Consider the following 24,804-nt stretch of genomic DNA (forward strand, 5'->3'; position numbering starts at 1 on the left):
TGGAAGCCCGAATGACTGCGGACATTCCTCGCAGAGTCCGTTCCGCGTATGTTCCGCCTGAGTATGTTCGGGCCTTTAGGCTGGTCACAATAAAAGGCCACTCTAAAATGTTCAGTTTTATCACACAGCACAATGCCACAGATGTCGCAAGTTTTGAGGGAGCGTGCAATTGGCATGCTGACTGCAGGAATGTCCACCAGAGCTGTTGCCCGTGAGTTCATTTCTCTACCATAAGCCGTCTCCAAAGGCGTTTCAGACAATTTGGCAGTACATCCAACTGGCCTCACAACCGCAGACCACGTGTAACCACACCAGCCCAGGACCTCCACATCCAGCATGTTCACCTTCAAGATCGTCTGAGACCAGCCACCCGGACAGCTGCTGTAACAATCGGTTTGCATAACCAAAGAATTTCTGCACAAACTGTCAGAAACCGTCTCAGGGAAGCTCATATGCATGCTCGTCATCCTTATCAGGGTCTCGACCTGACTGCAGTTCGTCGTCGTAACCGACTTGAGTGGGCAAATGCTCACATTCGATGGCGTCTGCCATGCTGGAGAGGTGTTCTCTTCACAGATGAATCCCGGTTTTCACTGTTCAGGGCAGATGGCAGACGGCGTGTGTGGCATTGTGTGGGTGAGCGGTTTGCTGATGACAACGTTGTGGATCGAGTGGCCCATGGTGGTGGTGGGGTTATGGTATGGGCAGGCGTATGCTATGGACAGCGAACACAGGTGCATTTTATTGATGGTATTTTGAATGCACAGAGATACCGTGATGAGATCCTGAGGCCCATTGTTGTGCCATTCATCCACGACCATCACCTCATGTTGCAGCATGATAATGCACGGCCCCATGTTGCAAGGATCTGTACACAATTCCTGGAAGCTGAAAACATCCCAGTTCTTGCATGGCCAGCATACTCACCGGACATGTCACCCATTGAGCATGTTTGGGATGCTCTGGATCGGCGTATAAGACAGCGTGTTCCAGTTCCTACCAATATCCAGCAACTTCACACAGCCATTGAAGAGGAGTAGACCAACATTCCACAAGCCACAATCAACAACCTGATCAACTCTATGCGAAGGAGATGTGTTGCACTACGTGAGGCAAATGGTGGTCACACCAGATACTGACTGGTTTTCTGACCCCCCCCCCAATAAAGCAAAACTGCACATTTCAGAGTGGCCTTTTATTGTGGCCAGCCTAAGGCACACCTGTGCAATATTCATGCTGTCTAATCAGCATCTTGATATGCCACACCTGTGAGGTGGGATGGATTATCTCGGCAAAGGAGAAGTGCTCACTAACACAGATTTTAGACAGGTTTGTGAACAATATTTGTGAGAAATGGTCTTTTGTGTATATAGAAAATGTTTCAGATCTTTGAGTTCAGCTCATGAAAAATGGGAGCAAAAACAAAAGTGTTGCGTTTATATTTTTGTTCAGTGTATAATAGGGGGTATCCCAAAATAGTGACAATTCGATCTCCGGAGTCTGATTGGACTCCCGATATCACAGTGAATCAGTGCAGTTGCCGGAAAATGTGGTTATGAAACAAAGGATCATTCCATTCAGGCTATATGGGTTTACTGAATATCTGACTTTACACAGAATTGTTTGGTTTCTCCCAGTGAATAATGATATGCAGCCTATTTTGGTATGAATGTATTTATCACAGCACCTACATAAGAATGTGACACCGTCAGAGTGCTAAAATTTTTTCAACTAATCAACGGTTCTCTGTCAAAATCAGCAGGGGAGGTGTGTAGAAACAGCTGTTTGGGGCTTGCTGCTTGCATCTCCCTCTCCCTCTCTCGGAAAAAGTCGAAACTTCAGTTTACAATCATGGGAGGCAAGCAGGAGCTGAACTCAGTGACCTGATATGTCTGTCTGTCTGAACTTGGTACTGATGCAGAGATTCAATTACATGTTTAACAGATAAAGTAAAACTAATTATCTGTGGTCATAAAAATATCGTCTTTTAGAAGAAAGGGAAGCAACTCTGGACAACAGATTACTTAAAGTGCAAATACACCAATTCAACTGAGCCCAGATTTCAACAGAGAGAAATCTGGGCTCAATTAAGATAAATGCCAAATCTGACAGGTCTGTAAATCCACCACTTTTTACTTTTGTGTAACACTGTTTTAGAGTGCAGTCTGTATCAAACACATCTCCAGTTGTGCCTATGTTCCAAGCACAAGGAAGAACCTCAATAACTGACAATGTTTTCCTATTTACCCATTCAACCTATTTAAAACTGTGATACTGTCCAAGACTTTGAACACACACTTGAACACTCACAAAACCTAAATCAAAACTCTTGCTCCATGGGGGTCAAAGATTTTTCTGATCATGGTCCTACTGTTTTCTCAAAAATATCTTTATTTATGCGCGTGCATGTCCTATTCATCCACAGTGAGTTGGTCTGTCTGTGTACCTGCAGAGTGTCATCAATCAGAGTCAGGATGTACTGGACTGTCTGCTCCTTGGAGATGTGGGCCATCAGGTTCAGAAAGGTCTTTGCACACTGAACAAAAACAAAATAGATACATACAAAGTCAGAAAGACACATCACCAACGCACCTATCGACACACTGAAGAAACTGCTTTTGCTTTTATTCTGCCTAACAGCTCTAAAAACAGTCAAGAGACTTACTCAGCAAAATACCTATATTACAGCATAAGGGTGCTTTCAGATCAGCAACAGTACTGCAGCAAAACAATGCCAGAGACTGCACTGAGGTGGGCGTGTTAGCACTGGGTACAGGTAGAAAATATAATATGAACCTAGAAGTCTAGTTTAAAAGGTGTTTGAAAAGCCAAGCTACTGTAGGTGGTTTATAGTCTTTGCACAACTCAGAAACACTGACAGGAGAGCAGCAAATTTTCTCTTATCTTGATGCTTACATGGTAAATGGTACATTAGCCCAAAGCACAAATGTACACACTCCTTCCACTTAGTGTAAGTACTGGTACAAATATGCACCCACTCTGTGAATCCAAACGAAGATAATGAAGGAAGATGCCCGTGTTTTTGCTGCAATGCAATTATTTGTCTGAAAGGGCTCCAAGACTTCTCTCTGCAACCTGCTATCTGTCTGCTTTGTTTGGAAGGTTGTGAACTGAAGATTACATAAAAAAACAGTAAAGAAATGGTGTTGGATGAGAACACAATCAATACCTGATGTCCTTCATTGGTTAGAATGACCTGTTTCTCCTCAGAATTGGCCACCTCAAATTTCTTGATGAATTCACAGTCCTCTGCTGAGATCATCTGACTCCTGCAAGAGAATTCATCAGGACATTGCTATTTTAGCACAGTGCTACGACAGGAAGCAATTACTTGTATACATTTTGACCTTGAACAACAGCAAGGCCAACAATGGGTTGGATAATATAGGGTGATAGTTTCTACTGATTAATCATGAGGCATTCAAAACATTCCCTTTATCTCTGGAGCAAGACATACAACAAACATGTACAGTGAGTATGCCACTGACCCTCTCACATGAGGACTGGGCTTTACCTTGTCACTAGCATGCTGTTTCTAATTGCAAAAGCAGCTTGCACAATAATGGCAATTAACTAGAAATACCGCATATTCTATAGGCAAACAACACCATGGGTTGGCTGTGGAGGTAGCTAGTAACATTAAAACATGCTTTTAGCATATCCAATGAATGAAACAAGGAATCAAGCCATCAGGGGATTTTTTTTTAGAAATGACGTCCTGAGTCACAAGCCAGATCTGCTGCATTAAAACATGCAGGACTGAAGAGGAAGTAGCACCCAAGACAGTGAATCACAACACAGGAAATAGACCTGCTTGTGGACTGGCACAGTACATTCCAATGTGTCCAATTATTAAACTGATGTATTCAGAAAGACACGTAAAGTAAGAGCTTTAACTCTCTAAGAATGTTTTGACATAATGCTTTTGGGAAATAATACAATATCACTACAAAATATGCAGCTTATAGATTGCAGATTTTACTAATGTGTCCTGGGTCCTGAAACCTCTCAATATCATAAAAGCAGACTTTCTGAAGCAGAACAAAACTAGGAACACTTTTCACTATAATAGAGTCCAGTTCAACATCACTCTACTTAATATGTTATACATAAAGTCGGATTATTAAAGCTTTGTTAATGTAAAGGTTATGGCAGAGCTGTTTGTGCTGACTTGCATTAGCACAGGTGTACCTCATAAAGTGTCCAGTGTGTGTATCTCAACATGATGTGCTGTTGTAAAGTGTACTTACTGCAGGTAGGACTGCCAGTTGACCAGATTGGCCCGCACCTCAGCTGCCTTTGCAGCAATGATGTTGGTGGGAACTGCAGCGTCCACAGCCCCGCGGATATCCATCCTGTATTATATCCACTACTACAGTATATATGTATGGGCAGGAATCCAACTCCACCTGGATGGAAACACCAGAATTAGCATTAGCCCAGTGACTCAAGATCAGAGACAATGTTGCAGCTTTTTGGCCTGGGTTTGGAGAGTGCACATTAACCAATTATAGCCTGCAATGATAACACATGATGCTTATAGTCAATTACAGATGGCATGGCAGGTAACTAGTTTAGTTAGCTGTGACAGAGGTTTAACCAAGAAGACAGCTTATACTGTGAGTTCAGAGCTGCAAATAATTTGCCAATTATACCGTGAATATTTCGACGTGTGTCAGACATATGAACCTTATATTTCATCCTTCTAATTGAATTCAGACGTTAGTTAGCAAGCTCACGTTAGCAAACAGCCAAGCAGCTAGCAACTGGTCATCCCAGATAACTAGCTTAACTCAATGTCACGACATGTTATGGTGGGTCTTTCCGAGATAAATCACCACAGTGCATATGCCACGACATTAAACAGTGTTAAGTCTGTAGCCAAATATAATGTATGCATTTAAAGCTGTCAAATTATGACGTTAACGGCGACACAGATACAGCCGTTGGCTAAGCGTAAGCTAGCAACAGCTAGCAAAATAAGCTGATGCTAACCCAGGCTAGCTGTGCTAACATGGCTTAGCATCCATTCTGTCACCGTGTGAAAATAACAACGGGTACACAGATAATGACATTTTCGATCCCAGAATCCGACAAACTATATTGCAAGGGAATTTTCCTCTGATAAGGAATAACGGAGCAAAAGTCTCGGTTGAGTTACTCACCCAGCTACAGTCCTGAGGAACCAGCTGACTGACTACAACACAGCTTCACGGTGTATCATGTGACAGTCACATGCGCCGCAGTCTGACGCCAGCAGAAGAGGAGACAGGGAAGTTTTTACCTTCAATATGATAAACAATTCAAAATGAGTGCATATGGAAACCTTAATCTCTAAATATTGTTGCTAGAATTCGTCTGCCTAAAAGTCTAGGCAATAGTTATGTTTCTGACCAATTATAGCATATAGGCTATAAACAAACCAGAAATTGCTGTAAATGTCATTTACTATGAAAATTAGCCTCCTGACCTTAACTTTTGTTTGGTATGCATTTTTAATTTCTCCTAGCTATTTGAGATAAGTAGGACCTGATAAAAATGTAACACTGTCAACAATAATCCCAATGTCCTCAAACGAGATGATAATAAAGTCCCAATGTCCTCAGATGAGACAACAATAAAGTCCCAATTTCAAGCAAGTAAATGTTTCTTTTTTCTTTTTTTGTAAAATAGTCAATACCATCTATAACAAAATAATTTGCTAATTCTATAACTATAAATCAGCAATTGAGAATGTTAAATTAAATTAAATTAATAATTTCTTATTTTCTTTGGTATTTTTGTTATATACAGATATGCAGTGATGATTGCTGAGTAATATGTACGTTAATGTTATCCAATGTCAAGTCTCTGATCATGTGAAGAGACGATATGTGAATGATAGCTTGCACTAGGGCCCATCATAACTACCTTACGCCGCTGGCTTTAAGCATATAAATATAGAGCAATATGATAAAATTGGGAATCTTATGTTATTCGTTTTTCCTTCTCCTATTTGCAATATATGAAAACATGGTGGAAATACAGTGCTATTGTGTGATGTCACAAAGCATATTCAATTTAATTTCCCTGACCAAAAAGTAAGGCAACAGCAATTTTTGCAGCAATAACACCTCAATACCACTTAATAATAATAAACTGTACATATGTGACACTTAAAATTATGATAGTTAACATGAGATAAATAATTTGAATAAATGAATAATTGGTCCTAGATAACAACAACAGAACAACTGTGTTGAACATTATGAAAACTACTGGTAAAATTAGAAATGGTTACTGGTAAATTTGACACTGAAGAAGTTGCTAGTGATATGGTTTGCCTGAGATGCTCAGAGTCCAGATCTTAAAAGGCCTGAAAAATTCACATTACCATTGTCTGTGGCTCCAGTTCATGTAGAAATGTAGTGTATTAAATGTAGCATATTAGGTTTAAATAACTATATGGAAGTGCTAAATCTGCCTGTGTGAATGATTTAGAAACTCTACTCCCTTGCTGAAACAGACGTAAAATAGATGTGTGCACAGGACAGATCAACATAATAAATGTACAGTGATCTATATGACAAAATGATACATTTAGAGAGAGTGAGAGTGACAGAGAGAGATGCACAGCAAACAGCATAGACTAAAAATAATGGACATAGCCACTGTGACGTCACACATTGGTGTGTGGACTGCTGTTTTGAAGCCTCGAGTTTGGCATTTTGGCTGTCGCCATCTTGGATTTTTGCAACCAGACATGCAAATATGTGGACAAGAGGGTGGAGCTGTGGAGGAGCGAGGGGTGGATCCATGCCAAACAGTAATGATATTTGGTATTTAGTATTTTGGTAGTTGTTATATGTACATATTAATATATGATAGTAAAGGCTATGTTTGTGACAATATTAATCATGTGTGTAATAAAAGTAGAAGTATGACTAATAGCAGTAGTAGTAGGAATTGAATTGCTGTCTTTTTGATAATTTACTAGGCTTGCCCAAAATGTGAGGGCTGCTGCAGTGAAATATGAAAATGATACAACCAAGGGGACTATCTGTGCTCCTGCTGCCAAAGCACGGACTGCAAATAGTCCCCGGAATCAAAACAAACCTTGGAGAGAGAAGCAGGAGAACAGATCAAATGAATAGTGTGTGTCTCTGTCTGTCAGACAACATCCAGCATCCTAATGGGGCTGGAAAATGAGATATACGCCACATGTGACTCCAGCCAATCAATTACAGCTGCGTTATCAGTTAATGGTGTACTTTAACTTTGTGGCTTTGTGAGGATGACGGAGAGCTGAAGTCAGTTGATTGCTCACACTGAAGAGCTTTGATCAGTGTTTATCCTTGTGAGTCTGTAATGAGCGACACAAAGCACAACACATTAAAAGCTCCTTGTGAAACACGTTGAGTGTATGTCTGTATTAATGGATGTGTATTGTGGCCATATGCTTCCCCTACAAAGTCCATTTACCAATGTGTTTTAATCCATTCTGTTACATGGGAGTTCATCAAGGAGCATTTACAATCACAAATGAATCCACGTCTGTCACTAGTCTTCCTCCTCCATCTCACTCAGACACTAAGACCTCCTGGCTTAATCTGTCCTAAGCTGGTGAGACGCAGTAAAGCACAGAGGAATCAGGATTGCATCCAGCAGGGACATTGTCCTAATCCCCTTCTGCCCTCTCCTTTGTAAACACTCTTCTCTCCGTCGGGGTCACTGATGCTTTTTTCCTTCCTCTGTCTCTCCCTATCTCTCTGCCACAATGTGCTTCAGAACAGACGCCGGGAAAACTTAGAGGACAGGAGCGAGGAGCGTGGATTTCTTATGATCTCAAAGAGACTGGAGCCTCACGTGGCGAGTGAGGCCTCATGGTCGGAGCATGCCATGTGCTAGAGCGGTGAGGCAGTGGGAGATCAGGCCCACGTCTGCTCTGCGGGGGATCAGACGCTCCAGGGCCCTGATGTGGCAGCGGATACGGGGACTGGTCCGGGCCTGCCGGCACGGTGTGGGATACCCAGTGAACTACAATGACCAGGCCCCAGAGGAACAGGAGATGGTGTGCCTTGAGGTATGGGCATGTTGGAGTTTTTCTCCCCCCTGGCAAGCCTTACTATCTTGATGATAGCCTCACTATAATAAACATACCACTGATTACTACTCTGGAGCTAATTAATATGGAACAAATACAATTTAAACTCACCAACCAGTCAAGTAAAACTACAACAGTACAAAAAAGATCTTTGAGTACATATTTCAGAAACATTTTGGATCAGAGAACAGTAACCAGCATGTTGCTTGTTAGCTGTTGCAAATAACAAATAACACTGAAAGTATTCTGTCAAGATTATTACTTTTGAGAGCATAATAAACTGCAGCAATATCCCCACACTTATATATCAAGTATTTGCTCTTTTTATATTGATCCCCAGTGTTGTTACTGTTTTTGTTATTATTATTAACTAGATTGCTCTTGTCTGAGCATCAACAGCTCCTTTTCGCTTCTTGCCAAACTTCTATTTAGGGACGTACTTCCTGTCTGAACGAGGCCTAAGAAGATTAAAAGAAGATGGTGTGTCTTGAAATAGTGTGATACCAGTTATTGGAAATCTAAATTAAGTTGCAGTCTGTCACACAGACAGACAGACTGTAAACATACATTACAGCTAGTATTAATGCCTTAATTAAGTGTATACGTAGCCAGTTGCAAGTACATGCAGTAGTCTGAAAATGTGATTGAGCTTGGCAGCAGAATATTCCTTGGTAATTGGATATATACAGATTCCTGATAGATTTCTGTAGTAAAGAGAACTATGTTTATATTTACAGAGGGGAAGGGACTGTAAGAAATCCACAGGAGCTGCTCCCAGAACTGAGTCAGTTCAGATCATAACATATACATTACACAAATTGTGTATGTAAAGTACTGGAGCTTGTTGACTTACTATCTAAATATTTTTGCACTGCTATGAACTCAGTAGTAAAAAATGTCTATGGAACACAACACAACTGACTGAAAAGACTGTGACCCGTGAAATTAGATCTACAGTAGGAAACTTTTCTGAAAACTTTTTGTCATATTTGCTAAAACTCTCACTAAATCCATAAAGTAGGCTATTATATGAGACAGAGACTCTCTGAAAAACAAACATGGCCTTCCTCCTCCTACTGCCTATAATTCGCTAGAATCGACAGCGACGCACCAGAAACAACCAATCAGAGCCGAGGAGTCTGTAACGAAGCTGTCAGTCATATCAATCACTTTGTGAACTGTGGTCAAACTGTCGAAATGGACAACCCGCATCAGATGTTCTCATTCTCACCTCAGATGTTTTCAGAAGCATATTTTAGTGTACCATTTAGCAGTAAAAGGAGAAGGTTTAAGGCCCAGCCGCCATGTTGGAAACAGCTGACCGAAGCACCAAGCACCGCCCACCAGCCGGACCATCTTTCTTTGATAAGCGCTGCTTAGTTTGACAGTTTGACCGCAGTTCAGGAGCAGTGATTGACATCATCGACAGCTGCGTTACAGACTCCTCTGCTCTGATTGTTTTCTTTTTCCATTCACGTGCATAAATGCCATTATATACTATGAGGAGGAGGAAGAATGTAATGTTTTATGTTCAAAGATCATCTATTTCATGTACTGCTTTTTGGATATAATAAGTACTCTACCAACTTGATATTGTTGGACTCCTGATGGACAGATTGAATTAATAATAATAGATCAAAACTGAAGCAGCAGAACTAGAGATATTGCCTTTTAAATTCCACGTATTCTTCTTCCACACCTCGCGCCTATGTCACCCACAATGCAACTCAACTCCAAACAGTTTGATCAGAGATTTGAGTGGGTTATGCTAGTAGCAGCTAATCTTAAGCAAAGTTGAGAAACAGGCTACAGAGGTCTGGATGCCTCAATTCTGTCTAACCCCACAACACCAGATGCTTTTATCTTTAAACTTGTAGTCTTCAGCCCCAACAGATGCTGACACAAGTGACAACACTTGAAGTAATATATGAGATTTCACACAGCTCCCTCTGGAGCTACAGACGGCTTTATGAAACTTCTGTCCTCAAGTGTAGCAGGACTCCCTAACACCTGTAAATGGACCTCTAACTTGAGAAAACATGCACTTGTAGATGTTCATATCAAGACTTCGAATTCTGTCTTACTGTATTTTGACTGAATTCACTAATCAATTTGAGGTCCAAACTCATGTTTTCCACAGCAGACATTCTGATTTGTCATTGCAGGAAAAACACAGGTGTTTAGGTGTTACCAACAACACTTTCGATGATCAGTTCCTCTAAGTGTCCCCGCAGTGAGCCAGCATGCACAGTAGCAGGGCTCTGTAGCTGGCCCCACGGCCCTCGTTAATGTTATTATTTACACCTGTGCTTTTCCTGCTGTAACATCTCCATGCCACACATTTAGGGCCATGAATGTTCAGAACCAGTGTGGTAGTGTTGGCAACAGAGAGCTTGGCAGCCTCTTGTGGAGTTATATGCACCCATCTGTATTTTTATCACCCATTTTATTGACTTTATTTAAATATTTTAGTTCTTATTGGATAGTACTCAACAGGAGAAGAGACAGGCACTCAAACCAGGGACATTGCAATAGAGCTTTGTCACAGTAGTCACGGTAGAGAAAGCACAGGTGTAATTAATAACCTTAACGATGGCTGCATTTATCTCTGTTGGTTTGCTGGTATTGTGAATGCTGTCTCAATATCGCAGCTTATTGGGAGCCTTAAATGGAACGGAGCCACTGTGTAAATATTATTAACACCTTTTCCTACGATGACAAGTCAAAATGTCTGCTGTGAAAAAAGCTCTATGACATCGTCAGCATCTTAGACCTCCACCAGGATGCCTTGACCTGTCTTTATTTTAGAACTGTGACTGAGTTAACACTAAATCACAGATTGTATTGATCACCACACATACAGAATATAACATATGTAACAAAAAGTGCTCATCTTTCACACTAATGACGTGATTGGCCTTGCAGTCAGTTCATAAATTTACCTCGTTGCTCTAAAAGCCTATACCTATTTCCATGTATTGTGCTGTATATAGATTTGTCCATACTTTATCTTTGTGTGTATATTTAGCTAGCTTCTCATCGTGGTAATAAAAGTAAGCAGTGCGATAACTGAAATGCATTCACAAGCTATTGCTTAATTATATTCTAATTGCATTTTCATGACCTTTATGAAGCGGTTTATTTGTTATTATAGAGTCCAAACAATTACAGAAATGACAAGTGGCATACCCTGATAAAGAAAATGCCTCTTGAGCTTAATTTCAGAGCTCTTGTCAGTAGAGCAAAGAGAGGCCGCCCTCCACTTAGTGACTATTGATAGTCCCAGGAGTTCCTGTACATTTTAAGTAGAGAGCTGTGCTATCAGTTCGTGCAGGTAACTGAAATTTATACAAGGAGACATGATATGATTCTCATTTGTATTCTTTTAAGAGCAGCCTCAAGCCACTTTGCACTGCATATGTTGTGTGAGCGTTCTTTTAAAACTTACATCAGGGCCACAGATCAGTGATGGCATTTTGGACTCGGCTATTTGCAGTACTTGTAAATCCATTAAGTATTTGTTGGTTGGTGTTGTCATTTATGTTGAATGCATTTTTTATTTGCCTCTGGCTGTGAACTGAATTTCATCCCAGGGGACAATAAAGAAATAAATGTTGCATCAAATAGCATCACAATAACAATCCCATCCTGCAACATTTATAATGATACATCAAATAGCATTACAATAACAATCACTTCCTGTAACATTAAACTTTCAAGAAAAAGGTCAGATAGAATCACAGTAAGATCCTGTGTTTACCCTGCAAGGCTCTTAAATGTCTCTAAATAGAGCTCAATAGAACTGTGTTAACTGTTTGCATGGAGACATGTCGCCAAGAGTTAGGTTGATAATGTGATGTTAAAGTAAAAAACAAAAGAAGAGATGACTGTGTAACTTGGTTATAAGGATTAAGACACTGATTGCGCTTTATTAAATTGAGCCTGACATTTACAGTACAAAGATCAACTTAATGAACACACCCGGGGGAAATTAATTAGAGGAACAATGTCAGCAGGAAATCAAAATCAAATGGAGAGAATATTGGGTAACACTTTACTTGAAAATATCTACATAAGAATGACATGACACTGTCAAGAACCTGTCATGAACATTATGTACATGTCACTAACATTTATGACCGCTGTCATTAAGTGTCATTTAGTTTTTGTAATGACAAGTTGACATTGTTTGGGTTGTCTTGATTATGACAAGTTGACATTAACCAGGATGACATTACCAGAAGATGTCTTTGTCATGACAACTTGACATTAACAAGAAATGCACCTCTTTTTGTGTTTATGACAAGTTGACATAATGCTTATTATAATTAGATGTGCAAGGTTACAGACCGATTCTAACACTCTGATGTCTGGCAGGATATGACACAAAACTGGCTGTTATGACACCATTATGACAGTGTAATGAATATATGCTTTGATCTAAAGTAAAGTGGTACAATTTTGATTTGTCATTAAGATATCATGAAGGATAAGACTGGCTGTCATGACAGTCTGTAACCTTGCGTGTCTAATTATAATAATCATTATGTCAACTTGTCATGAACACAAAAACAGGTGCATTTCTTGTTAATGTCAAGATGTTATGACAAAGACATCTTCTCGTAATGTCATCCTGGTCAATGTCAAGTTGTCATTATAAGGACATCCCAAACAAATGTAATGTCAAGTTGTCATGACAAAGACACCTTCTGGTAATGTCATCCTAGTTAATGTCAGGTTGTCATTACAAAAACCGAATGACACTTAATGACAGCAGTCATAAATGTTTATGACATGTACATAATGTTTATGACAAGTTCATGACAGTGGCATGTCATAGTTATGACAGTGTCATGTCACTCTTATGTAGATACCTTCAAGTAAAGTGTTACCGAATATGTTATTGCCATCTTTGTTGCTTCAGAACGCTCACAAATGCCAGCCATGATCTTGACGTCTTACACTGGTGACCACACTTCCTCTCTCCAGTGCCTATCTGCATGTTAAGCTCCACTGATGGAATCTACAGTTAATTCTATCTCCATCAGAGCTTCACAATGCTTCGAATCCCCTTAATCACACACTGAAAAGACTTAATTCATCCTCTCCCCCACTTCTGGCGTCCTACTCTTCCGTTTGACCTTGTGCGTTCAGACTCCCTCCTCTACTTGTCATGGCACCCTCGGAGGGGAAAAGTCTGTGAGTCCGTCAAAATCACGACGGCATAAAGTATCAGTTGTGGCTTGCGTGTGTATGTATCAATCTCTCATGGCTATTTGTGGGTCTGTGTTGCATAACATGAACACAGGGGAAGGTGTTAAATGGAGTGTTGTGGAGAAAGTCACATGCTCATATCTCTAGAGGGGAATAAAGATGCGTGGATGGTCAGGGTACGCCCCAGTTCAGTACAGTAATTAATCTGGACAGGGAAAAAAAATCTCCTTTCCCTACTTTCTGACAAGGTCTCAGAACAAATGCCTAATCCTGAAATGGTTCAATAGGCAGTATCATAAAACAGTACCAGATCTGTGTTGTGTCAGGCACTATAAGAACAGTCCTCCACTTTGTTTTGTATTACACACGCTCACATTTTGCAGCACTTCTTATTACAATGTGGGACATTAATTCCATAGCATCAAAGAGCATCTTGACTAACAATGTGACCCAGACAGCATAAATGTGTTGGTGTAAATCAAAGTAGATAATTAGATAAAATACAGTATGCTGTAGTACACATTTGCAGAATAGGCGGAGTGCCATCTGGTGTTTGTGCAAAGCAAAACATGATGTGCACCTACACGCGATGCATGAAAAAAAGGCATAGAGTAGATTGCATTAAAAATGTATGTGTGAGAACACACCATCATCCCCATCTCGATTCTGCATCACATGGAAATAAACTGACACAGTATAATACTCACACAAGCATGTAAAACATCAGGGATTACATCAAGCAGGTCATATCTTGCAAACACAACCGTGCCTTTCACAAATTCACATGAGCATCAAGGCTCTATGAGTCAGCCGGTGCTTTACTATCATGTGCATGGAGAACATCATGTTAGTGCTGCGGCTCTAACTGCCTTCAGATGGCAGTGTTGTCTTCTGCATCATTACCGGTGGCAGGCCTGTACTGTAGATTACAGGGCACAACAGGAGCCTGGCAATCATCTGTAGGAGAGTTAGACTAAATGCTCCAATGCAAGACACTGTGGGTAACTTGCACGGCAACCTATGATTTAATTTGAAGTGTATTTAACAGGGACAATGCAGATTAACACTGCTGCATAAGGAGAAGCATGTATTTGTCTATGTATTGTACACGACTGTGTATGCATTGACATGAAAGGTTGTGTGTATATCTGTGTGTGACAAGAGGATTAAAGTCATTCACGAAATTAAAAAAAAAAAACAGTTGAGTGCTCTTGATGGATGGATCACTCAGTCAAATGGGAGCATAGGTGTAGATTTTGGGGCGGCACAGGGGACACATCCCCCTCAATATTAAGGACATGTGCTTATGCCCTCCCCAACAACACAAAAGCGTTAAAGGACTTAATTACAAACATTTTCACCTCAAGTTAGTGCAGAACATTTCACAAGAATGCAGGAAAGTTAGTGCTTGACGCTCAAAATCTTCTAGGAGGGGACCCCAAACCCCAGTTTTATGTGCCCCCCCATTAACCTACGCCCTTGAATGTGAGACTAAACTCCCCAAATGGTATAACATTTGCTGTCAAAGTCATGCTATCCTTCAGATAGTTGAAAGAAGTGCAGCTGCAGTAAGCGTCTGGTTGTTTCAGCACCATAGACAGCGACTTCAGGCTAAAGGCGCATGTGCCAATGAAATGATGGCTTTTTGGTAACATTTCTAGATGTTTTTAAGTTTTGTAAATAGCTGGAATTTAATAAGAGCTTAAGTGAGGTTTAAATGTGTTTTTCTGTCTGGTGCGTTAGTCTGTAAGCTTTATTTTTGGCTCCTTTTCTTTATCACAAAACCTTCTTGCATCAATAGTGCGCTCCTGGAGTCTCCTGCGTCCAGGGCAGGGTAAAGGACCTGCACTGTAAAAACCTGTGCCATACTGTCAGGGTTTACGCTCCTCACTGAGCTACTACGAGCTGGAGAGAAGACGCATGCGTACTGACTTGAAGCAGCCGGTCGGGGGAAAAAAAGCCTTATGTGCCATCGGATGTAATCAAGGCAAAGAATTACCTCTTCTCGCTGTGCATACATGGTGAAATTGTAAGTACTGGTAGCAAACCGATGTATCATTTGCACGGACATGTCGTGAGCGGAGCATTTGAGGCCGTTTCCCGGTGATTTGAAATGGCATGTCACTATGTTGCTGTATACAGTGGGCTTTTAACAGATCTAGGCAGTGTCTTTTCGGTGGTTGTCCAGGGCGAAGAAGCTCTACGGTTCTTCATGGTGGCACTTTGCATTGATGGTGTTGTGCGAGTTGGTAATTGCAATGGTTTCTGCTGTTTTTCGTTGTAAAAAATGAAATCGTTCAGGAACCATCACACCGTTACAGTGTCGTTCACATTTCTGCTACGGTAAGATTGGAGGAGAGGAGCGGTTTATTTGGTGTTATCATGATTTATTCTTTGAATGGGTACGACCACCCCCACCCCCCATTTCATCGTCTATAGCCGTTGAGTCAAGCCATAGCATATACTGCAATTGTGTCAGCTTTGAAGGACCCGACACCTAACGCGTAAAATATGCCATTTGGCAAGACGCACGAAATCTGCAGCTGAAGCCTGCTCTGAATGTGAGTGAACCCGCGCGCGGATCCATTTTAGAAATGACCAAATGGTATTCTATTCACTGAAAGGCTGTGATAGAGCGATGCTGCGGTTATAGATTTGCAAGCTGCGCTTTCGCCCCCCTCCTCTCCCCTCCCATGTACCAAATCTCCTGACATTTTTTTTTTTTTTTTTTTTTTTGAAAGCATCGGTTCTTGTGTCAGGTAGTAGCCGGATGGTGCCGTGTGTTGGAAGCGACAGCTTTGTTACATAAAATGATCTGACAGGATTTGGCAGCGTCTGACCTGGTGATGACACATTTGTTAAAAATCAGACAAGAAGTCATTCTGTGAGCAGAGCCTGTCTGTATCTATAGGCCTGTGATCCTTAATGGGGATTCTGTTGATAGAGAGCTATCATCACAGTTAAAACACAGGAATCCCCCCCATGAACATGACAAATGTAGCCTAAAGGTGCATGGCAGGGTGACACTTGACAAGTTTAATCCCTAAAAAAAGGACAAATATTTGCATTACTTGCATGTGCATTTAATTTATTGCCCCACTTGGGCCCAGCTAGCGTTGCAAATCCTTTAATGCACTGCTTTTACACTCAGGCTTTCACAAATGGGATGTTTTAAATTTTGGATTATGAACATTGAGCCGATGGTCAACAATCCATCTCTTTTACACATGCAGTTGGAGCGTATAAGGGAACATACAGCCGGTTTGGGATTAGAAGGACTGAAATGTGCTTGGTGGGTGTATATTTGGCAGCATGAGAAACAAAATCAGCAAATTATTCTTCCATACTTTCCCTCTGAACAGAACAAAACAGCATTCCTTGACAGTTTGACCTCTGGGCATGCCAGCACATGCTCCAGCCCCAGAGCATCAGCAGCACTTCCTGCACACATCACAAATACATAGGTGTCAACTGGTGACTGGTAAAATAAATAAATCTAATTAACCTGGTGGGAGTGATCAAAGTGTTGGAAAAATGGATGCAATCTTTGGTGTCATCACAGTGCTGTCCATACGCTGGCACTGATTTATATCATACAAATCCATCGCAGGTCAAGAGATTTTCTTACCACAAGATAAAATCTCCTCATGACATACAAAACGCTAAACTCAGTGCCTCTCCTCTGTCTATAGCCCATGGGATCAGAGCGGATGGAGATGCGAAAGAGGCAGATGTCGGTGCAGCAGGAGTCGGCAGCGGGGGGAACTGCACCGGCCCAGCAGGGCCAGCCGGGCCAGGCCAACCCACGGGGCTCAAATGCATGTTGCTTCTGCTGGTGCTGCTGCTGTAGCTGTTCCTGGTAGGTCTTCCTCACCCGAGAACTCACTGGTCGTGGCGCAACACGGCCAACATTACTGCACACAGGACAGCACAGCCTGTGCTGCTGTGTCTGAGCAGCAGGCTCTGGCTTGTGTCTTATGCTCTCAATATTTTTGCATGTGATCTGTGGACCTGCAGCAGCCTTATTAGAGTGTAAAAGCCTGAACAGCAGTTAGCTATCTGATGAGAAAGTGAGAAATGTGAGCTCCTGTAATATCTGCAATTCAGTAAGCTGAATGTGGAGGGAATCACACCAAATCAAACACATTTACAAGACAATGTAGATTCAGACACACAGCTAAACAAATATAAGCAAACACATTGCTATTATATACAGGATGAGTATTTATGTATGTATATGTGTCATGAGTATTTACATCATATAGGTATCTGATATATGTCTAATGAACATTCATTAATTTTCATTTCTTGATTGATTGTATAAATGTTTAGTCTATAAAATGTCAGAAAATTGTGCATAATGTTCATCATAATTTCCAAGATCCAAGGTGACATCCTCAAATTTGCTTTTTTGTTCGACCAACAGTCTTAAACCCAAAGATATCTGGTTTTGACACATACCCCTTTTCCACAAACATGAAACCTGTTCCGTTTCGGTTTTGGCACCTAATTTTGAGCCATTCAGAGCATTTTGACTAAAAATGAATTGGTTCAGAACCTGAGAAGTTGGGTCTCAGCTGGAACCAAAACAGCAAGTTTTCCTCGACCTAAAGTGCGAACCATGACAGTAATGGGTGTGTCATATTCTAGAGGTTAGAAGGAGAAAATGGAGAAGGCAACACTGGAGAAGTCAAATGAGAAATCATCAAAGAGTGTGCTGTAGTCTCATTAATAATTGTTCCATGCTTGTATCTTTAATACCAGAACTGAAGTTCACAGGTGATCCCCGATGTTGCTACCACTGTTTGCTTCTGTTGTGCATTGTGCAACGGCCTCCACTGATGACACAACCTTGATTACAATGGTTCTGGTCAAAACTTGTGGAAATGTGGACAGGTTCAATAGATAGGACCAAGGTTACAGGAAAGGAAACATTAATGGAACCAGTTCATGAACCAGAGCTAATTTGGTGGAAAAGGGGGTGATAGAAGAGAAAGGAAACCAGGAAATGTTTATATTTGAGTGTCTGGAACCAGCAACATTTTGCACAGTGATGGCATGGTAGTACGGTTGCCCTCACAGCATGAGGGTTCCTGGCTCGAACCCGGGGTGGAGGGTTCGAGTTTTCATGTTTCCTACGTGTGAGTGTGGATTTTCTCTGGGTACTCCAGCTTCCTCCCACAGTCCAAAGACATGCAGGTTAACTGGTGACTCTAAATTCCCCGTATGTGTGAATGTGAGCGTGAATGGTTGTCTGTCTCTATGTGTCAGCCCTGTGATAGTCTGGTGACCTGTCCAGGGTGTACCCTGCCTCTCGCCCAGTCAGCTGGGATAGGCTCCAGCACCCCCACGACCCCTAACATGATAAGTCATTATGGAGAATTAATAAATTAATGACTGAGATGAATAATCTATTATCAAAACAGCTACTGATTAATTTTTTATCAATCATCTAATCAATTACTTGAGCAACTGCCTCAGCTCTACAGGTGAGAGTGCATGGCAAAGAATAACAAAAAATGCTGTGATGAATATGAGCTACTGTGTTCACACAGGGTGGTTTTATATGCGTGTATACAACGTTTATGAATTATTGCCCTCTAGTTTTATGCCTCCGCCAACTAGCAGTGTTGTAGTTTACATTCATGTCACTCCAGACTTATATGTAGTGAAGACTTTGAAGGAATTGAATTAAAAGTATTGACTGTATTTTTTGGCGAAATGGAAGTTATCAATATATTTATACATTTGATTCTCGTGAGAAATTTCCAGTGAGAAACATGCTGTCTTCACTCAGAAAATATTTTTACAGAACAGAGGAGTACAGAGGACTGACAGAGAGCTTTGTCACATGGTTCAATGACAATCACATGAAGCTCAGTATCAGCAAAACCAGTGAGCTTGTGGTGGACGACCAGAGGAACAACATACAACAGAAAATAGTAGCCTGATAGCTGACAGTACTTCAACCCGGCAGCATACAAGATCTACACAATCAGCACAGTTACAAGGTGGACACGAGGGCTGGGTAGTGTTTTTAAACTTAAAATATCAGTATCAATACCACACCCCTTAAGGTGATACCAATACCAGTAGAGTACTTCATTTAATACCATTTGGTTTCTTCTTAATTTGACACCCATCATGTGAATGGAAGCATTCACATAGACAAAATGCCATCATACTTTAAAATGTTTTGGTGTCATCTTGGCACGCTGAACTGCCAATTCGGTAAAATACACCATGCTCAACTTCACCCTGTCACAGACTGTATGGGTAGTTGCTGCTGCTGTAGTGGGCCAATCACACATTAAATCGAAGAATGCTTGTGGTGATTGGCTGCAAGCATAACCTTAAGTTTTAAGTTTTAATAATAATAAGTTTTAATACTACCTAGCACTGGGTGATTTCGGTTGATACTTATACTCAGCCCTAATGGTCACCCAAGATTAGTGTCACCACTTCAGTATCTGACCAAATGTGAAATATGGTCACAATCTCCCCTTCTGTTCCTAAATTATGGCCGGAAGAGTGTTTTGCAGAACATTATCATGTCACAGTGCAATTGACCTTTGACCTTTTTGATATAAAATGTCATCATTTTATCTTATTTGTTGTTTGTGTGAAATTTCATCATAATTTGTGTATGAACTCTTGAGTTATGGCCAAAAACGTGTTTTGCAAGGTCACAATGACCTTGATCTTTGATTATCAAATTCTAACCAGTTTATCTCTGAGTCCAATTACACGTTTGTGCCAAATTTGAAGAAATTCCATCAAGGTGTTCACAAGAGTGGGACAGATGGACAGACCGGTGGAGGTACAACCTGAAAACGCTACAGCCTCCAGCCTTGGTTGTTGCTGGCGTGGAGGCATAATGATGATGTACAGTTAATAATCAGTTTGTCTGTCTCACCACAAGGAATGAAGACCGGGATGAAAGGAACCGAAAGACTTCTTATGACGTCAAAGAAGGGACCTCAGACTGTGAAGACTGGTCAGTTGATGTCACTGCTCAAAAATGCCATATCTCCTGAACATATTTGCGAAAGTAAATGTTGAAATCACTCACCCCCATGTTGTCCACGCTCTCTGCAGCCCTAAGCCCACGCTGGAGGAGGTGCGCTCGTGGGGCCAGTCGTTTGATAAGCTAATGTGTTGCCCAGCGGGGAGGAACTCCTTCCGACAGTTTCTTCGCACCGAGTTCAGCGAGGAGAACATGCTCTTCTGGTTAGCCTGTGAGGAGTTCAGCAAAGACACCAATAAGAGCACGGTAGAGGAGAGGGCTCGAGTCATCTACGAGGACTACATCTCCATCCTCTCGCCTAAAGAGGTCAGAGACAGCTCTTGATTACACAGTGTTATTAAGAATATGTTGAATTCAAGGGTGAAACTTCATATCTGACAAATGTTGGTCTCAGTCTCCATGACATTTATGGAAGAGTTTGACATTTTGGAGAATGCGCTTATTAGCTTTCTTTTACAGAAGTACATGAAAAGATTGATACCACTATCATGTCTGTATGGTAAATATGAAGCTACAGTCGGCAGCTACTTAGCTTAGCTTAGCTTAGCATAAAGACTGGAAGCGGGGAAACGGCTAGCCTGGCGCTGTCCAAAAGTAACAAAATTCCACCCAACAGCGTCTTTAAAGCTCACTAGCTAACATGTTTGGTTTGTTTAACCTATGAAGAACAATCGAGAAAAAAACCCCCAATAATTTTGGTTATTAGCAGACTGTTTTTGGCTCTGAGCAGTTGCCAGGCAACCAGCGGAGACAACAGGAAGTTAAGCCCAGTTATTTGCTACGAGACGAAAATGTTTTGGAATGATGCATTGAAAAGTTACAGCAGTGTGAACTGGCTAGTCTGAGCTTGACTCAAGCTAGCTGATGGTGTCGCCTGCAACTCAGTTTGTCATGGTGTGAGGCATGTCCCCCGTTTCAACAGCCAATCAGCTTGCAGTGAAGTCAGCTGTGGCTGTCGACACGTATGTTAGTTAATTATTGTGGCGTCCATCTGAAGCTCAAGTCGTTTTGTTTATGTTTTCACCGTTTCATCACCAGAAATGTAACGATATCTCACCATAACTATCCTCATGCATATTTTAATAAGCTACAAATCGGAACGGAAGTACAGAGGGTTCTTGCTATAGATACTATATACCGCCTCTACTAGTCGCATTGGTGTAAACTGGCAGGGTTTCAGATCGTTGCAGACCGACGCATCACAAATAATTGCAAGTTTCAACTAGTCTTGTCGCAAATCTTCTGTCTGAACTGGGCTTTAAATGTCTCAGCCAAGAAACAGTTATAGAAACACTAATAATGCCATGTAAACAGCAATTTGTAATTTTGAATTTTTAAACAAATGAGATTGATATGTAAGTTGTTAATTAATGGGCTTTAGGCTGATTTTGTTTTCTTTAGACAGAGCCACGGTAGCCGTTTCCTCCATTTTCAGTCTCTATGCTAAGCTAAGCTAACTGACTGCTAATGGTCGCTTCATATTTACTGAACGGATGTGTGAGTGACATCTATACCCATGTCACGGTACACAAAATTCATTGTCTGGAATGTGCACATGCTATCATCCCCAATTTTAACCCTGGTTCTTGACTTGCAGGTGAGCCTTGACTCCCGTGTGCGTGAGGCGATCAACAGGAACATGCAGGAACCCACCTTGCACACGTTCGACGACGCCCAGCTGCAGATCTACACGCTAATGCAAAGAGACTCGTATCCCCGCTACATGAACTCCCCAGCCTACAAAAACCTGCTCAACACTCTGTCAGAGCAGTCCCCCGAATCTTAGGGTGGTGATGACCTGTGATATTTTAACTCTCTTTATCCCCCCCTTCCTATTCCCTTTTTTAAATTTTTTCTTTATATGTTCAGTGTAGGATTACATGAAACCGGGCCTCGGGCCTGGCCCCTCCCAGGGATCTCAGCGCTATTGTGATCTGCACCTGACTGAAGACACTCAGGTCTCAAAAAAAAATCTCCCGAGGGCTCGACATCACAAGTACTGCTACAGATCAACATAGCAAAACACTCCAAAGGAATATGAATACATTTTATTTCTGTTTTCTTTCTTTTGATAGAAATAATCTATTTTATTTGTGTTCAGAGTTTTTTATGGTCCGTTGTTTTTTTGTATGATTGTTTGGGGGGAAAATGATTCCTACTGTAGATTATATATATTTATGAGTTTGTAAATAGTAAAAATGGAATTGTGGGTATTTTATGTAGAAACGCCTGGTTCTATTTACTGCGTATGAAAATCAAAGCTCAAGTCAAAGGCTACGTGTTAGCTCTACTTGCAGGCAGCTTTGTGGGGTACTGTATGATTTTACCTTGGTTTCACCCTGTTTCGTTACCTAACCTCATACTTTGGTACCTGTGACAGCGACTTGGCAACTCCAGTTCGTGTAGAAACTGTGCGTGATTGAAACTGCTCTAAGTGTGGTTATCAGTGAAGTGACAGAAAGTGACGATAGCGCTTGTCACGGTGTGCAATTTGTTTCCGTAAGAAACTCAAATCAATGATGAAAGGGTATTTTAACTTTCTTTACTGAACCACAGATGATTGCCTATTTAAGACTGATTTTTTATTTTATTTTATTTAAGTGTGACTCAATTCACACCTCATAGGTTTAATATAGTATTACCAGTGTGACAAAAGAACCTAAGTAATTCTATTTACCAGATAAAGTATTTTTTTATTTATTGATATCTATTGCCAATACAGAAAAAACAATAAGTACAAATTATATTTAAGTCCTACGGTGGATTAACTATACTGTTTGGACACTGTCAGAGACTGTAGAAATTTGGGTTTATTTTATGAGTCTGTAATTTCCTCATAATTTCTGAGAATTTTTATTATTTTTAGTAATTTGTTACTAATTTTGGCAGGAAATGAGAATATCCTTGAAAGAACTGCCACATTTAAAACCAAGTAAATATTAATACATTATTAAATCATGATTGGAGACTTAAAGGTGCTGTATGTAACTCTGGAGAAAGATAGTTGATTATTTTGTTTCATTCCCAGATGGTCAAATACAGACGCTTTGGGTTAGTAACAGTATTTGACGACCTGGGAATTTAACTCAACAATCAAATATCTTTCTCCAGAATTACATAAAGCACCTTTAAAGGAATAGCCTGACATTCTGGGTAACATTACTAATTGCTTCTGAAAGTAAAGCCTAGTTCAGACCAAAGATTCGCGATGAAATGAAACCATTTTAGAACGTGGCAGAGAAAAGTGGCAGTGGTGTGAGCTCGACTGAAGCCAGCTGATGGTGTCACCTGCAACTCCGCTGGTCGAATCGCCGGCAGCTGGTTTTAGAACGTAAGGCTTGTCACCTGTTTCAACAGCCAGTCAGCTTGTAGTGAAGTCCGCTGGTCAAGTCAAAATGACTGCAGATGGCATGATCGCTTGCTGCTCCATCCCTGCTGAGCCTCTGTTTCTGTCCTTATGTGTGCCAGTGTCAGATGGTGGGTCGCTGCTGCAGCTCGCTGTGTATGCTTATGCCCCCATACACACATTGTCACTGACTACCTAAATTGCGCTGCTTACTTATATTATTGTGACGTAGTTATTATGAATACAGTCCATCTGATGCTCGTTTTGTTTCTGTTATTCGCGTTTCATCACTACTACGAATACAGCTGTAGCCAGTATCTCACTGTCACTATCCTTATTCATATTTTAAGAAGCTACAAATTATATTCAGCCACAAAATAAGTCTGAAAAGCTGGAAGTCAGAACAGAAGTACAGAGTTGTTGCATAGAGATGATACACCATCTCATCTAGTTGCATTGGTGTGAACCGGCAGGTTTTTAGAAAGTTGCAGAATGGCGTATTGCAAGTAGTTGCATGTTTCAACTCGTCTCGTCATGAATCTTTGGTCTGAACTGGGAATAAGACAGAGGGATTTATACCTGTCTTTTGTCTGTTTGCTAAATTTAAAGTGACAGTCAGATGCTGGTTAGCTTGGCTTTGCACAAAGACTGGGAACAGAGAAAACTGCTAGCCTGGCTCTATCTATAGGTGACAGATTCCACCTATCAGCAGCTCTGAAGCTCCATATTTAACACATCTCGCTTTTTAAATCCTAGCTGTTTCCCTGTTTCCAGTCTTTATGCTAAGTTACGATAAATGGCTGCTGGCTGTAGCTTCATATTTATTGTACAGACATGAAAGTAGAATTGATTTTCCCATCCAACGAAAGCAATTAAACGCATTCTCTATCTATTCAACTTTTTTTTGTTTAGCTGAGAGTTATTTGGAATTAATCAATTAGAAATGCATCAACTGTCTCTATTTTACCAGTAATTAGTACTTTAATACAAAGTATTTTCAGGAAACTTCTTGGAAATGAACAGGAAATTGCAAATTAAAATACAAATTACAGACGGACAAAATAAAGCGTCATCAGAATTTGTGGGATTTTTTGACAGCAGGTGGTCATCTGT

General features: G+C 40.9%; 2 protein-coding genes across 4 annotated transcripts in view; one reads left to right on the forward strand and one right to left on the reverse strand.

Annotated features, from left to right (window-relative positions):
- The window catches only part of atp6v1h (ATPase H+ transporting V1 subunit H), a 39,308-nt gene extending 34,010 nt beyond the window's left edge, over nt 1-5,298 (reverse strand). For both annotated transcript variants that reach the window (XM_033650648.2, XM_033650647.2), the window contains exons 1-4: nt 5,187-5,298; nt 4,272-4,430; nt 3,191-3,290; nt 2,447-2,536 (exon numbers count right to left, since the gene is read on the reverse strand). In XM_033650648.2, coding sequence (XP_033506539.1) covers nt 2,447-2,536; nt 3,191-3,290; nt 4,272-4,375 — 294 coding nt within the window. In that variant the 5' untranslated portion in view covers nt 4,376-4,430; nt 5,187-5,298. The remainder of the gene's footprint in view (nt 1-2,446; nt 2,537-3,190; nt 3,291-4,271; nt 4,431-5,186) is intronic.
- A 2,484-nt stretch (nt 5,299-7,782) lies between these two features.
- Nucleotides 7,783-23,079, forward strand: rgs20 (regulator of G protein signaling 20). 2 transcript variants are annotated; one of them, XM_033649801.2, is made up of 5 exons: nt 7,783-8,083; nt 17,011-17,177; nt 20,241-20,315; nt 20,417-20,651; nt 21,943-23,076. In XM_033649801.2, the coding sequence occupies exons 1-5, from the start codon at nt 7,895-7,897 to the stop codon at nt 22,129-22,131; spliced, it is 855 nt and encodes a 284-aa protein (XP_033505692.1). In that variant the 5' UTR covers nt 7,783-7,894; the 3' UTR covers nt 22,132-23,076. The 2 variants fall into 2 exon arrangements, with proteins under 2 accessions (XP_033505692.1, XP_033505693.1); XM_033649802.2 differs by lacking the exon at nt 7,783-8,083 and adding an exon at nt 15,240-15,347 and having other exon boundaries at nt 21,943-23,079.
- Nucleotides 23,080-24,804: the final 1,725 nt, after the last annotated feature.

Source organism: Epinephelus lanceolatus, chromosome 12 (assembly GCF_041903045.1).
Source record: "Epinephelus lanceolatus isolate andai-2023 chromosome 12, ASM4190304v1, whole genome shotgun sequence".
NCBI classification, from domain to species: Eukaryota; Metazoa; Chordata; class Actinopteri; order Perciformes; family Serranidae; genus Epinephelus; species Epinephelus lanceolatus.